This window comes from Pterocles gutturalis, unplaced genomic scaffold (assembly GCF_000699245.1).
Source record: "Pterocles gutturalis isolate BGI_N339 unplaced genomic scaffold, ASM69924v1 scaffold13741, whole genome shotgun sequence".
Taxonomy (NCBI): domain Eukaryota; kingdom Metazoa; phylum Chordata; class Aves; order Pterocliformes; family Pteroclidae; genus Pterocles; species Pterocles gutturalis.
Genome location: NW_010103255.1, coordinates 15,220 through 37,415, shown reverse-complemented (window position 1 = coordinate 37,415; position 22,196 = coordinate 15,220). Strand labels below are relative to the sequence as shown.

General features: G+C 42.3%; 2 protein-coding genes across 2 annotated transcripts in view; one reads left to right on the top strand and one right to left on the bottom strand.

The window, feature by feature from the left end:
- Positions 1 to 783, top strand: part of CCDC67 (coiled-coil domain containing 67) — a 44,023-nt gene extending 43,240 nt beyond the window's left edge. Inside the window, exon 13 of the mRNA XM_010086657.1 lies at positions 616 to 783. Coding sequence (XP_010084959.1) covers positions 616 to 783 — 168 coding nt within the window. The remainder of the gene's footprint in view (positions 1 to 615) is intronic.
- A 7,285-nt stretch (positions 784 to 8,068) lies between these two features.
- Positions 8,069 to 8,920, bottom strand: SMCO4 (single-pass membrane protein with coiled-coil domains 4). Its single transcript, XM_010086656.1, has one exon. It carries the CDS (start codon positions 8,792 to 8,794, stop codon positions 8,615 to 8,617), a length of 180 nt encoding a protein of 59 aa, XP_010084958.1. The 5' UTR covers positions 8,795 to 8,920; the 3' UTR covers positions 8,069 to 8,614.
- Positions 8,921 to 22,196: the final 13,276 nt, after the last annotated feature.

The following is a 22,196-nucleotide window of genomic DNA, read 5'->3' as shown; positions in this document are numbered from 1 at the left end:
TGCCTTATGTCTCAGTCTACTAAGTGCTCATTAAATTGAAAGATTTTTCAGTGAACTCCTTGCAGCAAATAAAATTTAGCCCATTCTCTGGAATTTTGGGGCTTGGAGTTGATGGTACTGAAATGAGCATCGGTTTTCTTCCTTTCCCCAGAAAGCATCACATCAGCGAAGCGGAGAGCTAAAATTACAGGAGGCAATCAGCAGTACCCAACACTAGTTATATTCTGTAATTCCAAAAAATAGATTATAGTCCTCTATCCTGGTCTAAATTATACAAGTGACCAACGTAACCTTCAGCTGATCCAAAGATTTTGGAGGTTCTGAAGCAGCTTAATTCTGTCTAATGGTACATTAAAATTGTTAATGGTAAATCTACATCCTAACGCCATGAATATCACAGGTATTCAAACATCATGTTCACATTATGTCATTTAGGCACCGGAATTCCTTTAAAAATGTGTGCCCAAATCCATGGTTTCTTGGAGAGAAAGAAAGTGTTGTAGCACTATTAGCTGCTCTAGGTTAAGATGTTTTTCAAATGTAAAAGTTGATAATGCAAACATGTTGTAGTAGTTGCTGGTTTTGACTAACCATGATTTTCTATTCATTGCTCAGTCTCCCCCTGAGATGTCCTTCCTTGCAACAGAAAAATTCCTTCAAGAGGAAGAGAAACATACAAGAGAATTTGAAGAACGTTTAAATTTGCACCTTGAAGAATTGCAAAGACATTCTGAAAACACTCTAAAAAAATATGCCAGGATACAGCAAAGCAGGCATACTTAAGCCAGTCACACGATTAAGACAATAAAACCACATAATCAGCCATGCGTTTCTTATAACCAAAGTCTGCAACTAGCTGCTTCGTGTATTTGGGCATATTGCAAATAGCATGTCTTTTTAACACCGAGGTTTCAATAAAATAATCATTATCCTATGGATTTAGATAGATTGTAACTTGACTATATTACAAAATATCATACCCTAAACATATTCTAAAATACACAGGTGGGTTTGCACAGTTAAATTGTGTGCAGCAGAGCCCCTGTCACAGCACTGTAAATTAAGTAAGATACTTTCAATTCTGTGATGTACAGAGGGCTAATAAGTGGAATTATTCCCTTGAAAATATAAGCAGCCCAGAGAAATTCCCTAGATTGCACAGAACAAGAATAATAGGGGTCTTTAGCCATGTCATAGCTCCCAGCATAAAGAGCTTATCTATGCTCTGGTTATTCTTGGCTGTAGAAATAGCCCCTGGGACTCTCAAAATAAGTTTCAGCTCGCTCTTTCTTATGCTCTAAGCCATGCAGGTCCATGAGGGGAAGATGAACAGACAAAGCTCGTACTTTGAAGCCACCTGTATTGCCTCTTTTGCCAGACCTATAGACTTCGCCTGGGGCAGAGCCTGATCTCAGGTGCTTTACATGCTTTACAGTAATACTTTACAGTTTTTAAATCCAGCCTTCAAAAGCACCTGTTCTAGTATTGATGTTTTGATACTATGCTGGCTCATTGTTTAACTAGATTAGAACAGGGAAAAAACCTTTAACTTCAGACAACTTGTTTTAGGTAAGGGCCTAAATTCTTTATACTTTTCTACAGCATAGAAACACATTATAAAACTGAGCAGTTAATTCAACTCCATGTGCCGAAAAACTGCATAATGTTGCGATTCCTTTTATTTGCAATTCATAGTGAATTCTATTGCTGTGCAAGCGAAACCCAAATTACAGACAGCGTTGATGAACCACCAATTTCAGTGAAAGAGATACTGAAGAACTGCTTTCCAGCATATACTGCTGCCAACTTCCTGGAAAAATCTGGATAAAAATAATACCAGACTGTCAAAACAGCTCCAGTTTGTGAGTAAATGAAGCCTCATTAATATTCAAGACCCCAGCAAAAATGTAAATTGTTTTTGGAAGCTCTACTTCCATTAAGACAAAATACACTACGTCACACTTACACAAAATACCAAGATTTTAAATACCAGTTTGGCTTGGTTTGCAATAAAACGAGTAATGAAAATGAGGACATCAAAGAACATTTTACAGGAAAATTCAGGAAAATTACTAGACTCAGCTGGAGGAATGAGGACTGAATAAAAAGATGATGGAAGGACATCTGAACAAACTAAATATATATGTATCCTCAACTTAAAGAGAGATGCATCTGGGAGTTTTAAAAGAACTAATGAAGAAATGTAGGAACCTCTGAAAATGAAGCTAAATTTTAAGCTGGAAAAGATCTGTAGAAGCAGAAAGACTGCAAAATGTTGTCTCTCAGAAGGGCAAGAGAAAAAAAAATATGGGATATTAGCCAGCTAGCCAGATTCCTTTGCCACTGAAAGATTTAAACACAAGAAGACAGTGAGCTCCAGCTCTTCAAAGAAATGTTACGTGGCTGAGTCCAGTCCAGGCCTGAGGATCCCTCTCATGAGACAGGTCTGTGTGATGATACAGAATGAATGAATGAAATTATCAAAAAATCACAGAATCATAGAATCATAGAATGGTTTGGGTTGGAAGGGACCTTAAAGATCATCGAGTTCCAACCCCCCTGCCATGGGCAGGGACACCCTCCACTAGCCCAGGTTGCTCAAAGCCTCATCCAGCCTGGCCTTGAACACCTCCAGGGATGAACGAATTAAGATTTTTTTCCAAAGCTTTTTAAGATCTCACCAAGCTACTAACTTTGGCTAATGAAATAACAGACTTAGTTTCAGCCTGGTTTTTGTGTAACGCTATATAATAAACTCCTTGTGAAAAACACTGAAAACCGCAAAGTACCTGTACTGCCCAGCTGACTTATTTACTGTTATTTCCTGCTCAGAGCATATCATGCTCCAAATGTGCTGAGACAGCATGGATCAAAGTGCCATTTTTTTAACACATACTTACCTGAAAAGTCACCCTTCTCTTCGCTAGCCGAACCCAGCAAAAGTTCCTAATCTGACAATCCCCAATTTAAACAGGAGCCCGTCGCTGCCAGAAGGGCAAGAGGACAGTCAGAGCCACACCACTGGTTCGGAGCACTTGAGCTGTGTTAAAGGCAGAAATTCGATTCAACTGGTGAGAGGTTTCCAAAGGAAAATACATATCCCTGATGTTATCATGGCAAAAATAGTTTGTACAACATGTGCCACTTTTCAGATTATTTGGAAAACTTTTTAAAGGACAGGAAAAATAATAAAGGCTGAGCAATTATATACCTTATGAAAAGATATTGGAGATGCATGTATATTGTCAAAAAAGGAATAATCAGAAGGGTCCAAGGCTAGAACTTTCTGAAATCACCAATAAAATTGAAAAATTGAGTTATTAATTATAAGTTCATTCGACAGGACAAGGTGCAACGTTTGGGAGCTACAAATTACCCAAAACACACAGAAAATTTCTATTCTACTTTGTGAATAGCTGGGCAATGGAAAATTCTTGTATGCTGCTGGACTACTTTTATGATTTTTCAAAGCCTGACTGAAAATCATTTTTTTGGCTCCCTGTTGAAAGACTTGTTTTAAATAAAAAGAACAATGGCTCAGGCTGCCCCAGCTTTTTTCACTGAAGGAAAAACAGAGGTCATGTATACACAGTTGCCAACATGTTTCATCGAGATGTAATTTTGAAATAGTTGGTGGTAAAAGAGCTGCCAGACCATTGCTGTCCAATTCACTTCCCAAAACTTAGTCTGATGGGGCTGTCGGTGAAGCCACAGTAACTGAACAGAAACACTTTTAAGTGGCTCGCTTGAAAGTTGGGTATTTAGCGCATTCTCTTCCTACCATGTTTTACTCTCTTCTTTTTTGTATGGGAAATTTCAGAGTATGAGAATGGGAGTGTGTCAGAGGGACGGCAGGTACCCTGAACACCACCAGCAGGGATGAGAAAGAAGTCATCAACCGAGACTGTCTCATGAGATGAGCCCCAGGTGATTGTACATCTATGCTATGTCATGCCAGTCATCAAAATTTGATTTACACAGCCAGATCAGGTATGTGCTGAACTCCGTTCAGTCCTGCTGCTTTCTGCCCGTGGGTCTCCCCAGGGACCAAACAGCTGTAAGGAGGCAGTGGGCACTGCGGGAAGGTCCTTACCCTGTATCATACGGATGATGGGATTACATTCCTGTCTGGCGTTACAACCTACAACAGCCAATTATATCACTCTCAACCACTTTCTTCCATTTAATTCTACGCAAAATAACTAACCACTAGGCTTCACATCAGCTGCCTTGTGCTAGGGAAGTTTTCTTCTTCTTCTTCTCAGACACAGCAGTCTACTGAGAAAAAAACATTAGGTTAGAGATTGCTCATAGCAGAGCTCGTTTGAAGTGGCCAAACCAATGTGGGAACTGTGTGTTGTTTTTTCCTCACTGTAGGGTTCAGATCGCAAAGTTCACTGTGTCTGTGTTACTATTTAATCACTTGGACACCCTCAAATCCATAACTAGGCTGTAATTTAATGTACTGCATCTTAATTTCCTCTGGTGGATTAAGCAATGCCCCTGGACACTGATGCACTGTGCTCCAGCCTCACTTGCTCAACCAACAAACCAACTGGTTTGTTCCTCTAATCCGCTCATAACCAATCTGCTGGGGGCTTTGAAACAGATTTATCAAGAATGTTTTTGCCCAGTTACCTTATGAGAAAATGTTTCTGTGCAAAGAACAGTCCTAAACCATCCCACCACTGAATTTCCTGCAACAGATGCAGCATTTACTTTACCTGATGTGAACCCTTGTACAATCCCAGATGGAGCAAGAAATCCCACAGGAGTCTTGGACCCTGGTATCCCATGTAAACACCAGAACAAGAGTTTTGTTGGTTGAAACAGAAGTACACAGAAGACACCAGCAAACACCTCCATCTGTACTGATGAAGATGCTCAGCTGAGACCCAGGACTTTGCTTTCCTGGTGCGGAGCGTGTGAACTGGAACCACCTGCCCTGGTAAGAAACTCCTCCTGGGCAGAAACCTCTCTGTGGTGCAGGTCCAAAACGGAGAGTCAGTCGAAGTGCAGGCTCTAGTTCGCATCTTCCAGAGCTACAGGAGCATTCAAACCTGTACACATGCCATCTGGGCACCAAGCACAAATCTGAAGAAAATGGTGCGTTTCCTCTGCCGTATGTATTTAAAAGCGCTGTTTTCTGACTATGAGGATCTAAGTAAGTAAACATTTTCTTGTGGGTGGATTGAAACATAAGACTGAGAACCACTTTCTCTGAGTTCTGAAAATATTTGTAGCTCTTCCTTCAGACCAGGGGCAGAGTCACTGGCTTCTCTCACTTGCGTTTTGGGGAGCAGGGCCATTTTTAACCCAGATGGGCATTTACCCATTGCGAGAATACATGATGCCTTTATTTTCTTAGCCCTTCAAAGACATTTATAAAACTCCATTCAAACCTTGATCTTTAAGTATTTGACTCAGACTTGATTTATGCTTTGAAAAACTGGTTTTAAAAAATTGCGTCTATAACTTGATTTATCAGAAGGCAATGGCAGGTTTTTAATGACTTCACCTGATAATGAGCGTTCTCGGAAACTATATCATAAGACACTGCTGAAGAAGTATCTCAGCATGAGTTTTCTTGTAAAACGGTTGTAATAAATCATTCAGTTTTGCCCACAAGCTACTGTATGCTGGGAAAATGTTTGAAACCCTTTTTCTGAAACGTTTTTGAAGGCAACTGACACTTGGAGTAATACATACAGTTAAAAATACAGAGACACAGTTACACCTTCGTCTGAGAAGTTCACACGAGTTGACATTTGGGCAACTGCCATTAGCTTACTTCCCGATTATTTCCGAGTGATTTTTGACAGGTTCTGTCTACAGAGGCTTCATACCATTTTTCCAAAGGCGCGTTCTCACATCCGATACTAGTAAAAGGGAATTCGGTAGAAAATGTCAGAATCCAACTTCATTGTTTACTAGAGAAAAATATATTTTTTGAAGATTCAAACTGTGAAATCAATTCTAGCTTTTGCATAAGGAACAATTCAGAATGCGTAACTCAATTAGCACTCAGTAAAATTGCACATTTCAGGGAGCTGAAATACACAATGTCTCTTATTAGCATTAAGCTATCGGTTTGTGTTAATAAACATTTGGCTCCAAAAAGATTATTACTGTGACCTGACGAATTTGCAGATGACAAGAGACAAAGGGAGGGGATAAGAAAAGCAGCAGCAATGCAACATCTCATTAGAAGAAGTACTCTTAAATATTATCTAACCCAGCTGACCTTTTACCTATTTATCAGCCAGTTAATTGCTCTTATGTGTCACAGACTCAACTCTTGCAGAAAATGAAGGGGGAAAAAAATATCACATAATGACTCTGAACAGTTTCAGGGAAGGCTTTCCAAATTATGAAGTTATTGCTTGGGCTGATCAAAAAGCCTTACGGGTGGAACAGACTGAAATAAATCCACTGCTCGGAGATGGGAAAGTCACAGGGACCTTGTTCGAGCTGTCAGAAAGTATCACAGAACTAACAGGGCTAGGAAAACCTTGGTGAAGGATCTATGGGAGAGGAAGATGAGGAGGATGAATGTATGGAAGAAGTTAGCAGAAACTTTGCTTCTATTCTAGACGCCTGAGACACCAAGTACCCTGCAGAACACAGATATTAAAACTACACACGCTTCTTCAGGCACAAGTTTTATTCAAGCTGAACACCTCCTTTCAAAAAAGGGCAAACTATCAGAGCTCCATTGCAGCCATCCCTGACTGAGGATAAATACAGATAGGACAAAAAAGGTTTGGTGCCTGGGAGATGACACAGACTATGCAATTACTTTTACAGATGCATCGTTTCAGATCTCTCCGGTTGAAGGAAGCAGCTCTCATACCAAAGCAGAAGTAATTTTCAGTCCCAGTGCACGCCTCAGTGAGCACAGGGGTTCCACAGCAGCCTTCCCGCTAGTCACTTGGTGGGTAAACACTCTTCTGGGCAAACCATGATGACCGTCTTGTCTGGGCAGTTTGTTGTGCAGATCTCTCAACTATGCTGCAAGTTTTTTGGAGGGAAAGCCAACCTAACGGTTAATAAAAACTCTTCCTTTTAGTTTATAGCAAATTTTCTATTATAAAAACATCTTGGCCTGCATGGCCAGTTTAATTCTAGGCACTCCCGACAGTGTGGCCCAGTAAGTGTCATGAGCTGTGGCCATCCCAGTGTCATTGGGTATCTGTCCCATTCTGAACTGGGTTAGTTTAGAGCTGGCCATAGACACACCCCACTTTGGGAAGATGTGCGTCAGGGCAAAGTCTACTGAAGGGAATTACATTTGCTTGCCTAAATTATTTTTTTGCAAAACAACATTGGTTGGCAGTAGCATCCTACACGGGAACAACACAGAGTTAATGCAGGAAGCAGGGCACGGCCTTTCATTGGCATGTGTATGAATCATCCCACTGACTTCACCGGGACCATCCCCGTGCCGAAAGCCAGCATGTGAAGTAAAGATTCACAGGGGTCTTTCACTTTTGGCACAGAAATATTTCCTGCTACGCTTCAGTGCACTGCAGCATCACATTGTTCCTGGCTTGGCCCGTAGTTCAGTGGCAGTCAGGAGTTCTCAGATTCCCTTCTCAAATTCTTCCGAAGGTTAGTGCTTACTGAGTGCCTTCAAATAGTTGGCTAAGAAGGGGCTGTAGAAGAATACAGATTATTGAAGCATTTTGATCAGAATTTATAGTTTGATTTCCTACAACAAAAGTGCTTAAGCTGTGCTCACACCTTCCTTTAAGTGAACGGGAGAGGGGGATGTCACAGGACAGCAGCTCCCTTCTGCAAACAGATTAGAGACCTAAGTTACACTAGTGTTCCTTTTCTTTCCTTTAAAAAAATAATTTAAAAAAAATTAAAATCAAGGGTTGTATCCAAAATCACCTTTTTATTGCCACTTTATACAGATTTAAATATTTAACATTCAGATAAACAACTGTGTTCATGTTAGTTACTTCATCATGAACTGGTAGAATCTCCCTTTCCAACTTCTGTGAGATTATTCACTTTGCATGTTGGCATCTCACAGCAAAAAGAAATTCTTTTTGAGTGAACGATATAGCGTTTAATGAAAAAAATATTACACAATGTTGGCTTTCACAATAAATCACATTTTTTGCAAAATAATTTGAAGAATCCAAGACTTCTCTCTTTTATTCAAAAAATAAATATATCCGTTTCTGAATCAACGCACTTCATATGACATTAAGTACAAAGAAGAAATGTACTTCTTTGGAAGTTCTGAAATAGACATACAAGAGCTCATGGGAGCAACGTTATCCATAACAGTGATAAAAGCCAAAAGCTGATTTTTTACAAATTTATAGCAGAACACGATTTTCTTTTACAATATAGAGCTTCAAACAGATTTAAGAAAAACACCATTTTAAAAGTCTGAAAGGCACATGAACTGGACCATAAAACGTACCGGCACATTCACTAATACGTTTTATGTTACATTCCTAAAGAGAAACTGCGGGACCCTAACCAAGAGAAAGACTGAAAATATCAGCAAGTTCCTTTGTAAAGAGTGGCAGAGAGTTCCTTTTGGCTCTTGATAAAATTATTAATACCCCAAAGCTAGAAAGTCTGAAAAGCTGCATCATTCAGTTGTATTTGGACGAGTTGCTACGTAAACAAACACAACAATCAGCAGTACTACAACGGCCAGCGTGGGAAGCACAACGGTGGTGATTTGTTGCCGGGCCTCTTGCATTGCCTGTTTTCTCTCCTTTTTATCTTTGGAGGTCTCTTTTTTGGGTTTTCCTCTTAGCTGCCTCATCCTCTTCTGAGGATCTTTTGTTCACTGTAACAGGGGAGCAAAGGGAGTTGAACAGTAGAAAATAGTCCAAGGTCTTTTGAAACAAGGGGTTGAAGAACTCCTCCTTCAAGTGGTTGGCTGTGCAAGAAACTGCAAAAGAAGGAAAAAAACAATTCTTTCGCACAAGATCTACATATATTCCAATTATTAAAACCATTTGCAGCTCCATTTGGTAAATCTTTTATCCAACTTGCACCAGTATCTATGCAGCTTCTTTCAAGAAGACAGAACCACAGTGCACTCGCTCAGTCCCTTGTATCGGGTTTGTGTGGTGGGGTTTTGGCAGCAGGGGAGGGGCTACAGGGGTGGCTCCTGGGAGAAGCTGCCAGAAGCTCCCCCAGCTCCAAGTCAGACCTGTCTCTGGCAACGGGCGAGTCAATCAGCAACAGTGGATCCCCTGCGTGAATCATATTTAAGAGGGGAGAAAAAAAGACTGCTGAGGGATCTGCAGCAGAGACAGGAGTGGTGTGTGAGAGAAACAACTACACAGGCACCAAGGTCAGTGCAGAAGGAGGGGAGGAGTTTGTCCAGGCGCCGGAGCAGAAATTCCCCTGCAGCCCGTGGTGCAGCCCATGGTGAGGCAGCTGTGCCCCTGCAGCCATGGAGGTAACGGTGGAGCAGAGAGAGATCCACCTGCAGCCTGGGGAGGACCTCACACCAGGGCAGGCAGCTCCCCACAAAGGAGGCCATGACTCTGTGGGAAGCCCACGCTGGAGCAGTCTGTTCCTGAGGGACTGCACCCCATGGGAGGCACCCATGCTGGAACAGTTCATGAAGAACTGCAGCCTGTGGGAGGGACCCATGCTGGAGAAGTTTGTGGAGGACTGACTCCAGTGGGAGGGACCCCACACAGGAGCAGGGGAAGAGTGCGAGCAGTCCTCCCTGGGAGGAGAAATGAGCAGCAGAAACAACCTGTGATGAATTGACCACAACCCCCATACCCTGTCCCCCTGCAATGCTCTGGGGGGTGGAGGTAGAGAATTCAGGAGTGAACCTGAGCCAGGAAGAGGAGGGGTGAGGGGAAGGTTTTTTGAGATTTGGTTTTAGTTCTCATTATCCTACTCTGATTTGATTGGTAATGAATTCAATTGATCTTTTCCCCAAGTCAAGTCTGGTTTGCCCATGACCATAATTGGTGAACGATCCCTCCTCATCCTTGCCTTGACCTTGAGGTTTTACCTTTTTGCCTTCCAATTCACCAAGGAGTGAGTGAGTGGCTGCACGGTGCTCATTGCCCGCTGGGCCCAAACCACAACACTCATCAATAACACTTTCCCCATAAAAACTTCTGCAGTTCATCACGGTCCACATATTTGTCCAAGAGCACTGAACTTGCACTCTTTTAAGGCAGAAACAAAGCCCAGCACCATACATGTCATCCTCCAAGGCAAACAAGAGAACACAGCTAAAGATTTAATGAAAATAATAAGAACTAGTCTTGCATCAACACAGAATCCAGCTGCCCCTTCTTGTAATAGCAGCAGGCTGCCAGCTAAAGGTCTGTGGCTCCCCACAAACCTGCAGAATGAGGAAGGGCAAGCACAGACCCTGCAATAAGAAAAAGTGTTAAGCATTTATCATCCATACCAGGTACTTATTGGAATATAGAGTATATAGGGGAAAGAGCTGCTTTAACTTACACTTCTGGCTCTGCTGCCATAGAACAAAGTCTAAATCATAACATGAGTCAGTGCTGTCACTCTTATTACAGCTGTCATTTTGTAAGAAAAATATCCCAAAAAAAATAAACAGTCTGCTTACAAATCACTGTTGTAGACAAGCAGTCACTAATAAGGAATTGCTCTGAAACATCTACTAGACCAATTTTTAAAAGCAGAAGTATCTATAAAGTGAGATTAACATGAACACAGCACGATAATGAAAGCCTCTCTGAAACAAGGAATAGGTGCTTAATACTTCCATACCCAAAGTTTTTTTGCCCCTAAGCTGCCTACAGCTGTGTAATTCACTGACCACACCAGCAGGAGGGAGGATGCCACGTGTTTGGCTTTTTTCCTCTTTGCCACATCCACCATTTCTGCAGCGGCACAATAGCTGATACAGGCGAGATGGATCTAAACACAAATTTGGAGAGTAAAAATTACTGGTGTCAAATATTGAGTTGAATTGAAAGTAAACTATGAACTGAGGTTTTTCCATCACTCCCTAACGTACTCAGAATAAAATATATGAAGAAATTAGGGGGTTAATGTAACTGCCTCTTTTCTTTCCCTCTTCTTTATATGAAAACATAAAGATGATTTTAGCATGCTGCTGTAGGTGAGGAGCAGCAAAGCTGCAAAGCTCACTCAGTTCACAGACGATTTCCTCTTGATGTGTCATCTCTGGTCAATGCTACAAGTTGTCTTATGACTACTTTTTTAACAAAATAAGTGGTTGTCACTGCAAGTGGGGTGCTTTCTGTTGGTGTTAGCACTCAACCTTATTTGTCAGCCTGACAACAGAAGCAAAACCAAACAACAATGCTTATGTACAAAACAAGAATCCTCACCTATAGGTTACACGCAACTCTAAAGGAACTTTCATCCTTTCTCATAACAGCAGCAACCTGCCTGCTGTGAATCCCATCCAGACAATTAGGCTGGTGAGATATTGTATCAATTAGGGTAAGATATGGAATGACTCTACTGACTCGAACTTACAGAAGTGACCAGACTATCAGAGGAACCACGTGGTACTGGGAAACCAACAGCAAATCTATGCATTGGTATTTCTGTCTTTACATAGTCCTTCCTGGATACAATCTGGAAAAAAACAAACCAAACCAAAACAAACAAACAAAAGAAAAAACAAAAAACCAAACAACCCACGCAACCAAAAAAACCCGTCAGGTGTGATAGGTTCTCGGTGTTCAGCTGGGTTCACCAATTCTGCATCCCATGCACACACACCTTTCAAGCAGGTGTTTCTTCTGATCATAAACTGACAATTCAACCTGGACCCTGAGGCAAACACTTCATTTCAGTTTTGATAAAGCATAAAAGGGAAATTTTGGTGATTGGGATGATTTTCAAGAGAGGAAACAATAAAGTTCCAGTTTTAGAAGAACCAATTCCTTCTGCAAGCTGCAGCATTAGAATCAAAATACGGAAGAGATTATAGAGACCAGGGAATTTCATAGTGAGGAAGTAAATAGGAATTATATGGAACAACCACACACAACACGCTGTCCCACTGTTTAATCAAATGAAACTACTTCATTTGTCAACTTTCTTAACTGTTTCCCTCAGCAAATCCTCAGCTCTCTTATTGATTCAGGGGAGAGGCTTTGGCATTCCATCTTCTGCAAGCAATGGGTTTCTGGTTTGGCTTTGTTGTTAATCACTTCTCTAACTTACTCTTAAATTTCCTCAGGGGCACAAGAAATCTCTGCTTTACCCCTTCAATTTCTGTTCTGTTCTGCTCCTGCTCTGGTCACAAGCTTTATTACCAAACTCTAGAAAAATACTGTGTAAAATAAAGTTTTACATCTGTCCTTTGGGATAATTAGCCAACCAGAGCATTTCAGGCTACAGTCTTTTCATATTGTTTTCTGTCTCCACTGTTAATGCATGTCAGTGGGTTTTGTATCTGGATTACTCACAAGATCCAAGAAGTGATGGACAGTAAAAGCCTTTGGGACTTTCTGTGTACCATAGTAACAAACAGGAGTTGCCATGAAACCAATCTCTCTAACAATAAATGTATGCCTTGCTCTACACAGCACCACTTGCTACCCAGACGTTAAAAACATCAGGATGTTTTTTTAAGTCTCTTTTGAATGAATATTTCATTCTGAAGCAAAATTATACCAAGTTAATTACATACACTAGCTAACATCTGACGGCTTAGAACAGAAAGCCTTCCCGCAAATGTTAGCACCACTTGAATTGCAAGCTGATGCTCTCCAGTTTGGGAGCCTGGCATCAATCTCCAAATACATTTCCAGTAGATTGGGTTACTTGGCTTTGCTACCGGCAGAGATGGACTTGCACAGAAACCGGCCCCCAGTTTTCAGACAGATGAGCCTTAGGGTTCATCTTAACTGCACCATAAAATGGAAGCAGTGAATCTCCGCAAGTTGCTGCCAGGCTCCTGCTGCCGCTCGGAGCCCGGATACAGCAGCCGGTATGAGACAGTTGCTGCAAGAGACAGCGCTCCCCCACAGGAGAGGTCCGGGATGTTGTACATGCTGTCATGTTCACGTTGGTACAAAACAGTGCTTAAAAACCAGTGCTCAGTTGTGTTAAGACGAAAGTCTAAGGTCCATGCTGTGTAAGCAGAGTAAGAGAGCCACAGCTATCCTCTTCTGCTGCCACCCGTGGACCTCGCTGGAGGGCCAGTGCCTGCTGACAGTTACGGAAAGGAAGAAGCAGATACAGGAAGTACAGCAAGCCAGGGCCAGGATTACAACGTTAGGGTCTTGTTCCCTGTGCCGTGCCAGGCCCATGGAACACAGTATCTCACATTGCTGAGTTACGTCCTCTTCTGGCCGATACTCACCATGCTTGCACACCGGGAAGGCCAAACTCAGCTGAAGAGAGGAAGGAAATAACATAGCATTATGGGATGGGTGTAATTAACAGTCTAATTAGCGCTGTTTATTTAAAACATCTCAGAACAAGTAGCTATCAGAAGGGCAATGAGAAAGGGATGTCCCACAGGTATTCCAGTCTTGTGGGAACTCCACCCTTAGGGACCAGCCAACCTCACACTGCAGAAGAGCTGGAAACTCGCCTTTTCTCCTCAGAAGGAAGCAGAGTCTCCTTTCCATTCCTAGTCTCCCCTGATCAGGAGAGGGCTGGCTGTCTCATACTGTACGCATCCCCCTAGGGCTGCTTCCCATTTCTGGTAACTGCTCAGCCTGGCCCAAGCATCTGCCAAGGCTGGAAACAAGCACCGAACTAGTTCAACTACTGCTTTTACTGGAAAGTCAGCAAGTCCCTAAACTAGGACATTCGTAGGAATAGCATAGAGGGGATTAACAGAGGGGAATATTCATAGTCCAAAACAGTCTGGCACTAGCCAACAGAGCCTATAACTTCACCTTCCTTTTATGCATTTCACAATTTAAAATTTGTTAGTAAAATTGCATGAGGTGATAAGATACTTTGTTTTTTCCTTTAGAGTTCTCTACAGCAAAGATTCCCCCAAAAGCAGGAACCTGCTGGCTAGAAGGAACCCATCTCAATTGTCAAGTCAAGAAAATGAGCATTGGCTTGGTTTAGTTGTTCGCAACATCCCTTTCACAGAGACTACCTCTGTCTCACGCTGCAGTGCTCCAACTTGACACTGAAAAGCTAAGGTTTCAAGCAGAACAGAACATTAAAAAGTTCAAGCTGCTGAAGACAAACCTAAAGACGTCATTCTTCAACACAATAAAAATTCACAAATTTAGTACCCTGGCTTGACATCTAGAGCAATTGCATTCCTCCCTGCCCATCATCCAAATTGCTTTTTATGTATAAAAGTGCTCTTCATTCTACCTTCAGGGTTAAGTTACTCAGAACTGTTTTGCAGAGCTAACCTCAAAATCTGAGAGCATAAATCTGTGGACGTGCTGAAGTCACTCATACCAATGCTGAAGCATTTGCCAGCATCTTAGAGCAAGTCAACTACGGTTACACGGGGGTAATTTTGTACCAGAAGGCTGCAGTGAAACTTGTGGGGACTGGTAGCCTTCAAAACATATCAACTATCTTCCAACCAGAATTTATGGAAACCTGCTGTCTCCTTTTCTTTTTTCTTTTTTTTTTTTTTTTTTTTTTTGTAAAATTAAACCTGACCATTTGTAATTTGCAACAAAAAGCTCCTCACACTACACACAGATATTCCTGAGATCCAGAACAGCAGCCGTGACTCTGGCTACACCAGCGCTTGCCAAGTATTGCAATTCTGCATCTCCTTCTACATGCAGCACATGCACAAAAGATTTCATTTATCTGCACTTGGTGTAATCACACGTCTAGACGTCTAAAGAACTTATTATCACCAACCTTACAGCATGAATGTATTAGCCATGTGAAGCCGAACAGTTTTTTCTCCAAATCCAAAATTACAAGTGTTTGCAAGCCAATTTGCATTAACCTGGCCTCATGATCCTGCTACTGACACTGTAACATTTCTGGAACAGCAAAACATCTTGAAATTCAAACAATCAATCTGACAAGAATTAATTTTTATCATTTAAATTTTCCCCTAGGGCCATGGATGCTACTGAGACATTAAAAATAAAACCAAACAACAAACCAGCAGACAATCAGGACACACACTGTATTCAAATTGCCTGCCAGCAGTTAGGAAAAAGGACACAAGATACCTCAGCAGACAATACTCCAGATTATTTGAGCATTAAGAAGCACCAAAACCAGTACTTCCCAATCTCTGGGACACACCAGCATCAGATTGAGAAGAACTAAAACCAACAGGCTTATCAACATGTTACTTAGTTTTGCTGTTGGGCTGATGACATCAAGGTACTGCAGTGGGAGCTGCCGTACAGAGGCTGGAAGAAGAGTCGAGCCCAAGAGCTGAAAGAGGAGGTGCTGGGGACCCAAGGGGCAAGAGGAAGCTCGGTTAGCAGGGAACCAGTGGTCAGCACGGACCGGTTGTTAAAACAGCAGCACTCCTTGCTCTCATGATACTGACCACCCTTCCCACCACAGAAGGAGGATTGTTCCCCGCAGTGCTGCCGAAGTCCCAGGCCACGCACACAGCACGCTCTGCTTGTACAGTCCCAGCAGAACAGACACAGCGGCTCAGGGCAGCCAGGAGGGGCTGTGCAGGGTCTCCTACATGAAGCTTTAATCCTCCCTTACCTCGTGCAACATCAACTTCACTGTGGCTGAGCTGGTGGTCACAAGGAGACGGCAGCTCCTGGCAGAGCAGAAGGAAACTCGACATGCTGCCCCAGCCAGCATGGGGAGCCTGGGACCAGCAAGATGGCTGAAGTAATACTGTTCTTGCTTCTAACCTTAATTAAAGTGGAGTCTAAGCAACAGATATCTATTATTTCCTATCTTTGAAACCGTGCAAGTGTTTGGTGTTTTGTTTTTAAGAAATTATTGAACTGCATGTAATACTGTCACACAAGCCCTGGGTACTATTTAACAAAGGAAAAGACCTGGTTTAGACTACCCCATGGAACGCACATTTATTTTTTTTACCATTACTCCATAACTGATTTTACCTTGAGGTGAAATATCACATTTTGGATGGAGAATTTTCTTTCCTGCATCTATAAGGCCTGGACATTGCTAGAGTAGCATCAGCAAGGTCACCAGTTTCTAAGGTGATGTGGCCAGCTTAGAGATGCAGCTAAATGGGAATTTAAAAAAGCATTTCCGTAGGCGCTTGGGACAGATCCACGAACAGGACTTGTGCACAGAGCTCTAGATGGCGTCTCCAGAGACCTCTGCACTCAGCCTTTCCATCCGCACAAGTCCAACACTGTCACTTGTTTTCTTTCTTGTGTTTCAGTTTTGGCAAGTGTAAGAGAGAAAAATAACAATTCTCTCATCTTTTATGAAGAACACCTTCATCCCTCCAGATGGCTGCTACCTGGGTAGGATTTACATGAGCGCTTAGACCAGTTCCCACCCAACTCCCATGCCGAGACAGGAGCTAAACCTGCTCCTGCCTTTGTGTCAGATGCATCAGGTACTTCATGCCTTCCAAACCTGGCTCTAAGGAGTGCGCTTTTTAAGAAAATGGTTTTTAAAAGCCTGACTTTAACAGTTTTTATGCAACTGAAGTAGTTATTTGTCCAGCACTATTTCCATCATATTCAAGCACAATTACTACACTCCATTTTAAACACTAAAGGTAAATCATAGAACCATAGAATGGCCTGGGTTGAAAAGGACCTTACAGATCATCTAGTTCCAACCCCCCTGCTGTGCGCAAGGTTGCAACCACTAGAGCAGCCTGCCCAGGGCCCCATCCAGCCTGGCCTTGAACACCTCCAGGGATGGGGCATCCACAGCTTCTCTGGGCAACCTGTGCCAGTGCCTCACCACCCTCTGAGTGAAAAATTTCCGCCTAATAGCCAAAATGATAAAATGATAGTTTAAAAAAATTTCTTTATTTGACAGGCTCTAAAGGAGGAAAACATTCCATGTAATCCCTTGTGTGGGTGACAACCATGGATAGAGCAGAGACTTGCCAGTTTGACTAAGAGAGCTGAACTCTACAGAGCAAACCTGCCCAGAGGATTAACAAAACACTTTAATCCCAGTCAGCACCCACCCTCCCCTCAAACATTCCCAGCCAACCCACTTTCAGCAGCAGAAAAGCAGCCCCATGATGAAGTGAATATTCCAGCTGCAGGACAGTTCCTTTTGGTAAGAAACGCAGCTCTGTGCAAGCACTAACAAGGGGAAATGATTATGATCTGCTTAAAAAAAAAAAAACTTCTCATTTGTCCAAGCCGCCCCCCTAACGAAACAAGAGCAACCGAGGTGAGCAAGGACTCTGCAGGAGCAGCTGCGCAAATAACTTTGGCTTCTGCACTGTCAAATGCTCTGGGTCGCTCAGTTCGTCACCTTTAAACAGAAGTTGCACAGCAGAACTGATGCACAGCTGAAGATAATGCTTGCAATGCTAAATTTGAGATCTTCATGTTTCGGTGAAACTATCTGTCATGATTTCAGAGTGTGCTAAAAATGAAGAAAAAGCACTAAGAGAAATTTCTTGCTCTGTGAAAAATGGATTTTCACATTACAGCATGCAGCCAGTTCTTAACATCATAAAAATTTACCTCAGTCTATTTGACTGTAGCAAGGAATTACGATTAGCAAATCAAAGCAACCCTGTTTTCAAGGGTAAAAGCTTTTAATTACACGCATAACAATATGAAACAATTAAGATGCTGTTTGAAGCCAGTTTAACATTATTTTTTAGTGAGGGGTAGTGGGTTTTTTTCCAAATTACAGACCTAAATCTGAATTGACCCATCATTACTGGAACATCACATTTACTGTAAATGTAGCTTTGAGAGCCTCCAAACTACTCACAGCATTTGGAAAATGAAAGCCAGCATTGAATGCTGCCAGAAAGTCAGAGAGAGCAAGGCCGCCAAAGCAAAAAGCCATTTCAATACAATTTTCACAATTCTGAGGACTTGGATATAGCGAGTAATCTGTATTAGAAACAAAAAGCCACGGATCTCTGCATCTGGGAAGGCATTGTTAAACAGAGATGAGGTGACGGTATTTTTGGCACATATGGTGGTGCAGTGCAATCCTATCTGCCCCGAATGCAGCAAAGAAACAGAACAGAATTCAATCAAAAAAAAAAAAAAAAAAAAGAGGCAAGTCCTTTCGCTCCACGAACAGGTGGATAAATAACCTGTATTTTTCTTTGTAGATGAAGAACCAGCATCAAGACAACTTTTGCCACAGGCAGCCCAATGAAGAAATACCACTAATGTTTACTGAAAACACAAGAAAAACAAACACGTAATTTCTGCCACTGCATGAATTCAATTCCTAGGGGAGGCTGCAAGAGAAGAGCTTGCCATTCGCCAGATATACAGCTACAGATGAGCTTGTGCGTAAATGCAGTAAGCCACAACACCAAGCATATGACTTGGTATTATGTGTTTGCTCAGCTGTTTTCTTAAAAAGTAATTTTCTCAGCTGTTCCTGACAAGATTCCTTTGGATACAAAACATTTATCTTTCCAGTGTATTTATGGAAATTCAGTCAGTTTCTAAATAGCTATGCTAAATAAATAAAAATAAACAAGTCGCTGCTGTTGGAGCTCCTCAAAATTCATGTGCTGCTCTCTCAGACCAACCCCAACCATTTGGCATCTGCAAGGAGGCGCAGCAATAGGAATCCGGTGTGAAAATAACATTTCTGTTTTCCACTACAGCTGCGTCAGGGTCACAAGCCCATGGAGACCTGGGCTGTCGCTGGTAACTCACACCACAAGCTGAACTGTCACCAGAGGGTAGCAGTGTTCATCCTCTAAGCTGACGATGACTTAGATGGGAAACACTTTTTCTACAATCCAGCATGGGGTCTGGTTGTTACTTCTCACTTTCAAACTACTGGGTTCCCAACACGTCACTCCGTGAGAAAGCATCACTATAAACATATTTGAAACAGATCCCCAAGACACACGCCAGGCAGAACGCCAGCAACTCCGAAGCCTGATGTTACAGTTCTGTAATGCAAACAGGAGAGTTGAGGGACTGTCACTGCTTTTCATTATAATTCTACTGTCATTAAAACTTTGGCACTGAAAATTCAGTCCAGGCTAAAACTTGGCAGGCAAAAAAAATCCATGCCCACAGCAAGAATGGATTGTTAGCTCTAAACCCACAAAAAAACGCAAAGGCAAGGGATGGGCCGGGGGCAGCGGGGGTGCGTACATACACGCGTGTGTCTGCGAAGAGGGGAATGACGGTGATTGACAGAAGAGAAAAGCTGAAAGAACAGCTCTCAAGATACAGGGCAGCATCTAGAAACAACATCTGTACTTCCTGACCACAAGACCATCTGTGTATGCTGGGCTCAAACTATTTGTGAAACAGTTTGTTTCTTCAGAAGGCATAAAGGGTGTAATTTCTCACTCTTCTGGCTCAAGACACAGAACTACCTGCAATAGGAGAGAGTGAGATGGGTGTGCACCTGGACTCCTGAAACTCTCCCCGGACAGTCCTGCAGGGGAAAACAGACAGCACTGCACAGACAGTGGCATTAACCTTTTTATTTTATGAAGTAACTAGGAGGCATTCACAGATTTAAAGCAAGCCGGGTGTAATGCCAGAGCACGCTGAACGAGGGGTTCAGATCTCAAACTGATGCCCTTCAGGGCTTGGCTGAAGTTCTGGTTTTTCAAGCTTTTCTGGGCATGGATGGTTTTCCAGTAGGAGGCTGAGGACAGACTGCTGGCACTGCACCTATCTCCCTGCCTGTGCACTTGCCGGGGGAGGACTGCGTGACACTGGAGAGTAACTAAATCACTCAGAAATCAAACCAGATACAATCACTGAAGCGGCTGCCTGTGTTACTCCCTTACTTACTTGTTTTCCAAGCGGAGCAGGTGTTTCAAAGATTGTGCAGCACTGCGGTTTGGTAGATTTCATTCCCACCTCTGTTGCCTTCTACACGCTCTGGTTTGATCCTGGTAATCAAGTTATCAATTAATGAAATAAAAACCTCCACCTTACGTTGGAGCAGCACCACAGGTTTAGGCTAGCGCTCTTCTTCCAGCAGCCAGAAATCTGTGCTTTTCTCAAATTCCTTTCAAATTACAGAAGCATTCTCAACATCAGTGTGACAACAATGCAATCAGGACACCTTTTTTGGGAGGAGGAAGGGAAGATAAGAACTGTGCCTTGCGACACAGGATGGGCGGGGAGAGTTTTTTCTTCCCATCACTGGTCTCATTAAAATCTCATTCTGTTTACTTCCCAGCTTAAACCTGAAGTCTTATTACATTTCACTAAACAATCCCACATTATAATAAAGCAGCAGGCCTTCCTGCCATGATTGATAGACTCTGTTTGCAATTATTTAAAAAGAAGGCACATAATTACATACAGCTGGATTAGGCTGATCAAATCCCTGTTAGTGTCTGTCAGTATACACATGACAAGACAATGACATTAATGTAAACTAATTTAAATGCAGAAAGTTTAATTAAGACTTAATACAATTAAGTTTTGCACAACAACCAAAGGGAGTTTCCCAGCAAAGCCACCCTCTAAAAAACAAGCCTGGTTTTGCCTAATCAGTTCTGCAACACTGGTTCTCCCACCACCTATTTATGTACTCCTTTTTACAGTCCTACTGCCAGGACTTTCCACCAGCTCAAAAACTCAGAAGCAAAAGAAAACACTATGAAGCCCTGTGTGTAACAAAGTCCATTATGAGCAAGCCCAGGTAGTCAGAGAAGGATGTCTCAGAAGTTCCTCTACAACGTTCAGCAAATAGCTATCGATCCGTACCATAGTTCAACCACCGTGAAGTACAAGTGACCTTCTTTTAAAGCACTTATCAAGACCAAAACATTACATCTCCGTACATAACAGTACTCATATTCTTCCTTCCCATTTATTCCTGTACAACCTTCCTTTTTTGCTGTTTTTAAAGCAATCCACTGCATTCACACTGCTGTCACAGAGTCACCGATGATACACAATCGTGCATTAACCCCAATAAGCTTAGTGCAAGATACCAGCTTCCTGCCTTGCTGAACAGATCCAAACTTTTCCAAGTCATGCTTTTATGCTTGCCTAAGTCGCTTTTTTTCGTGCAACTCATAAGCATATGGATGCAACTGAATTCCTAACCACACACACTAAATGGTTGGTATGGCATACAAGCTGCTTTAGCTTGTGTAAGTCCATCCATGCGGTACTAGGGAGATCTGGGTGTGGGTGCCAGCAGTCCTGTCATCCACACACGCTCCCTTTCCCTCTTCGCTCTGCGATAATGACTTCATGTGTTCTGCGTGTGTGTGTGCGTTATCACCATTTCTAACCTTGATGCCTTCACTGTTTGTGCATTTTCCATGAGAGTAACTGAGACGAGAAGGGTGCAGGAGTGACACTGTGCCACCGCAAATCTCCTCTCCACCAGCAAGCAGGCTTGTGTTTCGCTACATTAAAAAGTAGGATCTCAGATCTCGCACAGGGCAATTCCCTGCTCCCCAAAGCACCGATTTTCCCATGCTATGATTTCCTAGTATGTTCCCTGACAAATGAAATCAATTTGAGTATCTCATTAAAGAAAAAAACATTGCAGATTTTGATTCATTTTTAATAGTCTCTCTGCCCGTGGAGCCTGCTGCTCTGATGTGCTTTACCTGACGATTTGTTAGCTGCTGCTCTGCTCAGCCACCTCTCTGCAGAGGCCCTACAGTGTTTCAAGGATTTTAGAAAATGCTTAACGACATACAGGATCCTCACCAGAGCCTTATCCAAAAAGGCATCAAAAATTCTGAACAAGTCCACTTCCCAAACATGAACCCTTCCCACAGAATTAGTTTTTGTCAGCTGAGGGAAGGGGAAAAGGGAAACAAGGAAAAACTTGAGAAACATAAGTGCTAGAAAGGATTACAGTACAATCTCCTAGAAAACACATTAAAATTCAATACTGTATTGAAACTGACCAAAAAAATTAAGCCCTCCCCTGTTCAATCGCATCCCTTCAAAGCTCTCAGCCAACCTCCCCATGCTAGAGACAAATCGCTGTTAGATAACCTTTTTTGAACAAGTCTATCACTTATCCTAGTTTATGTTCTGTTTCCTTTGGCAGCACAGCTATTTAAGTCACCTTCTAAGCCAGAGCCTCTGGTAATTTTTCTTTTCTGTTCCACTGCAATTCTTCAAAGCATCATAAAGGCAAAT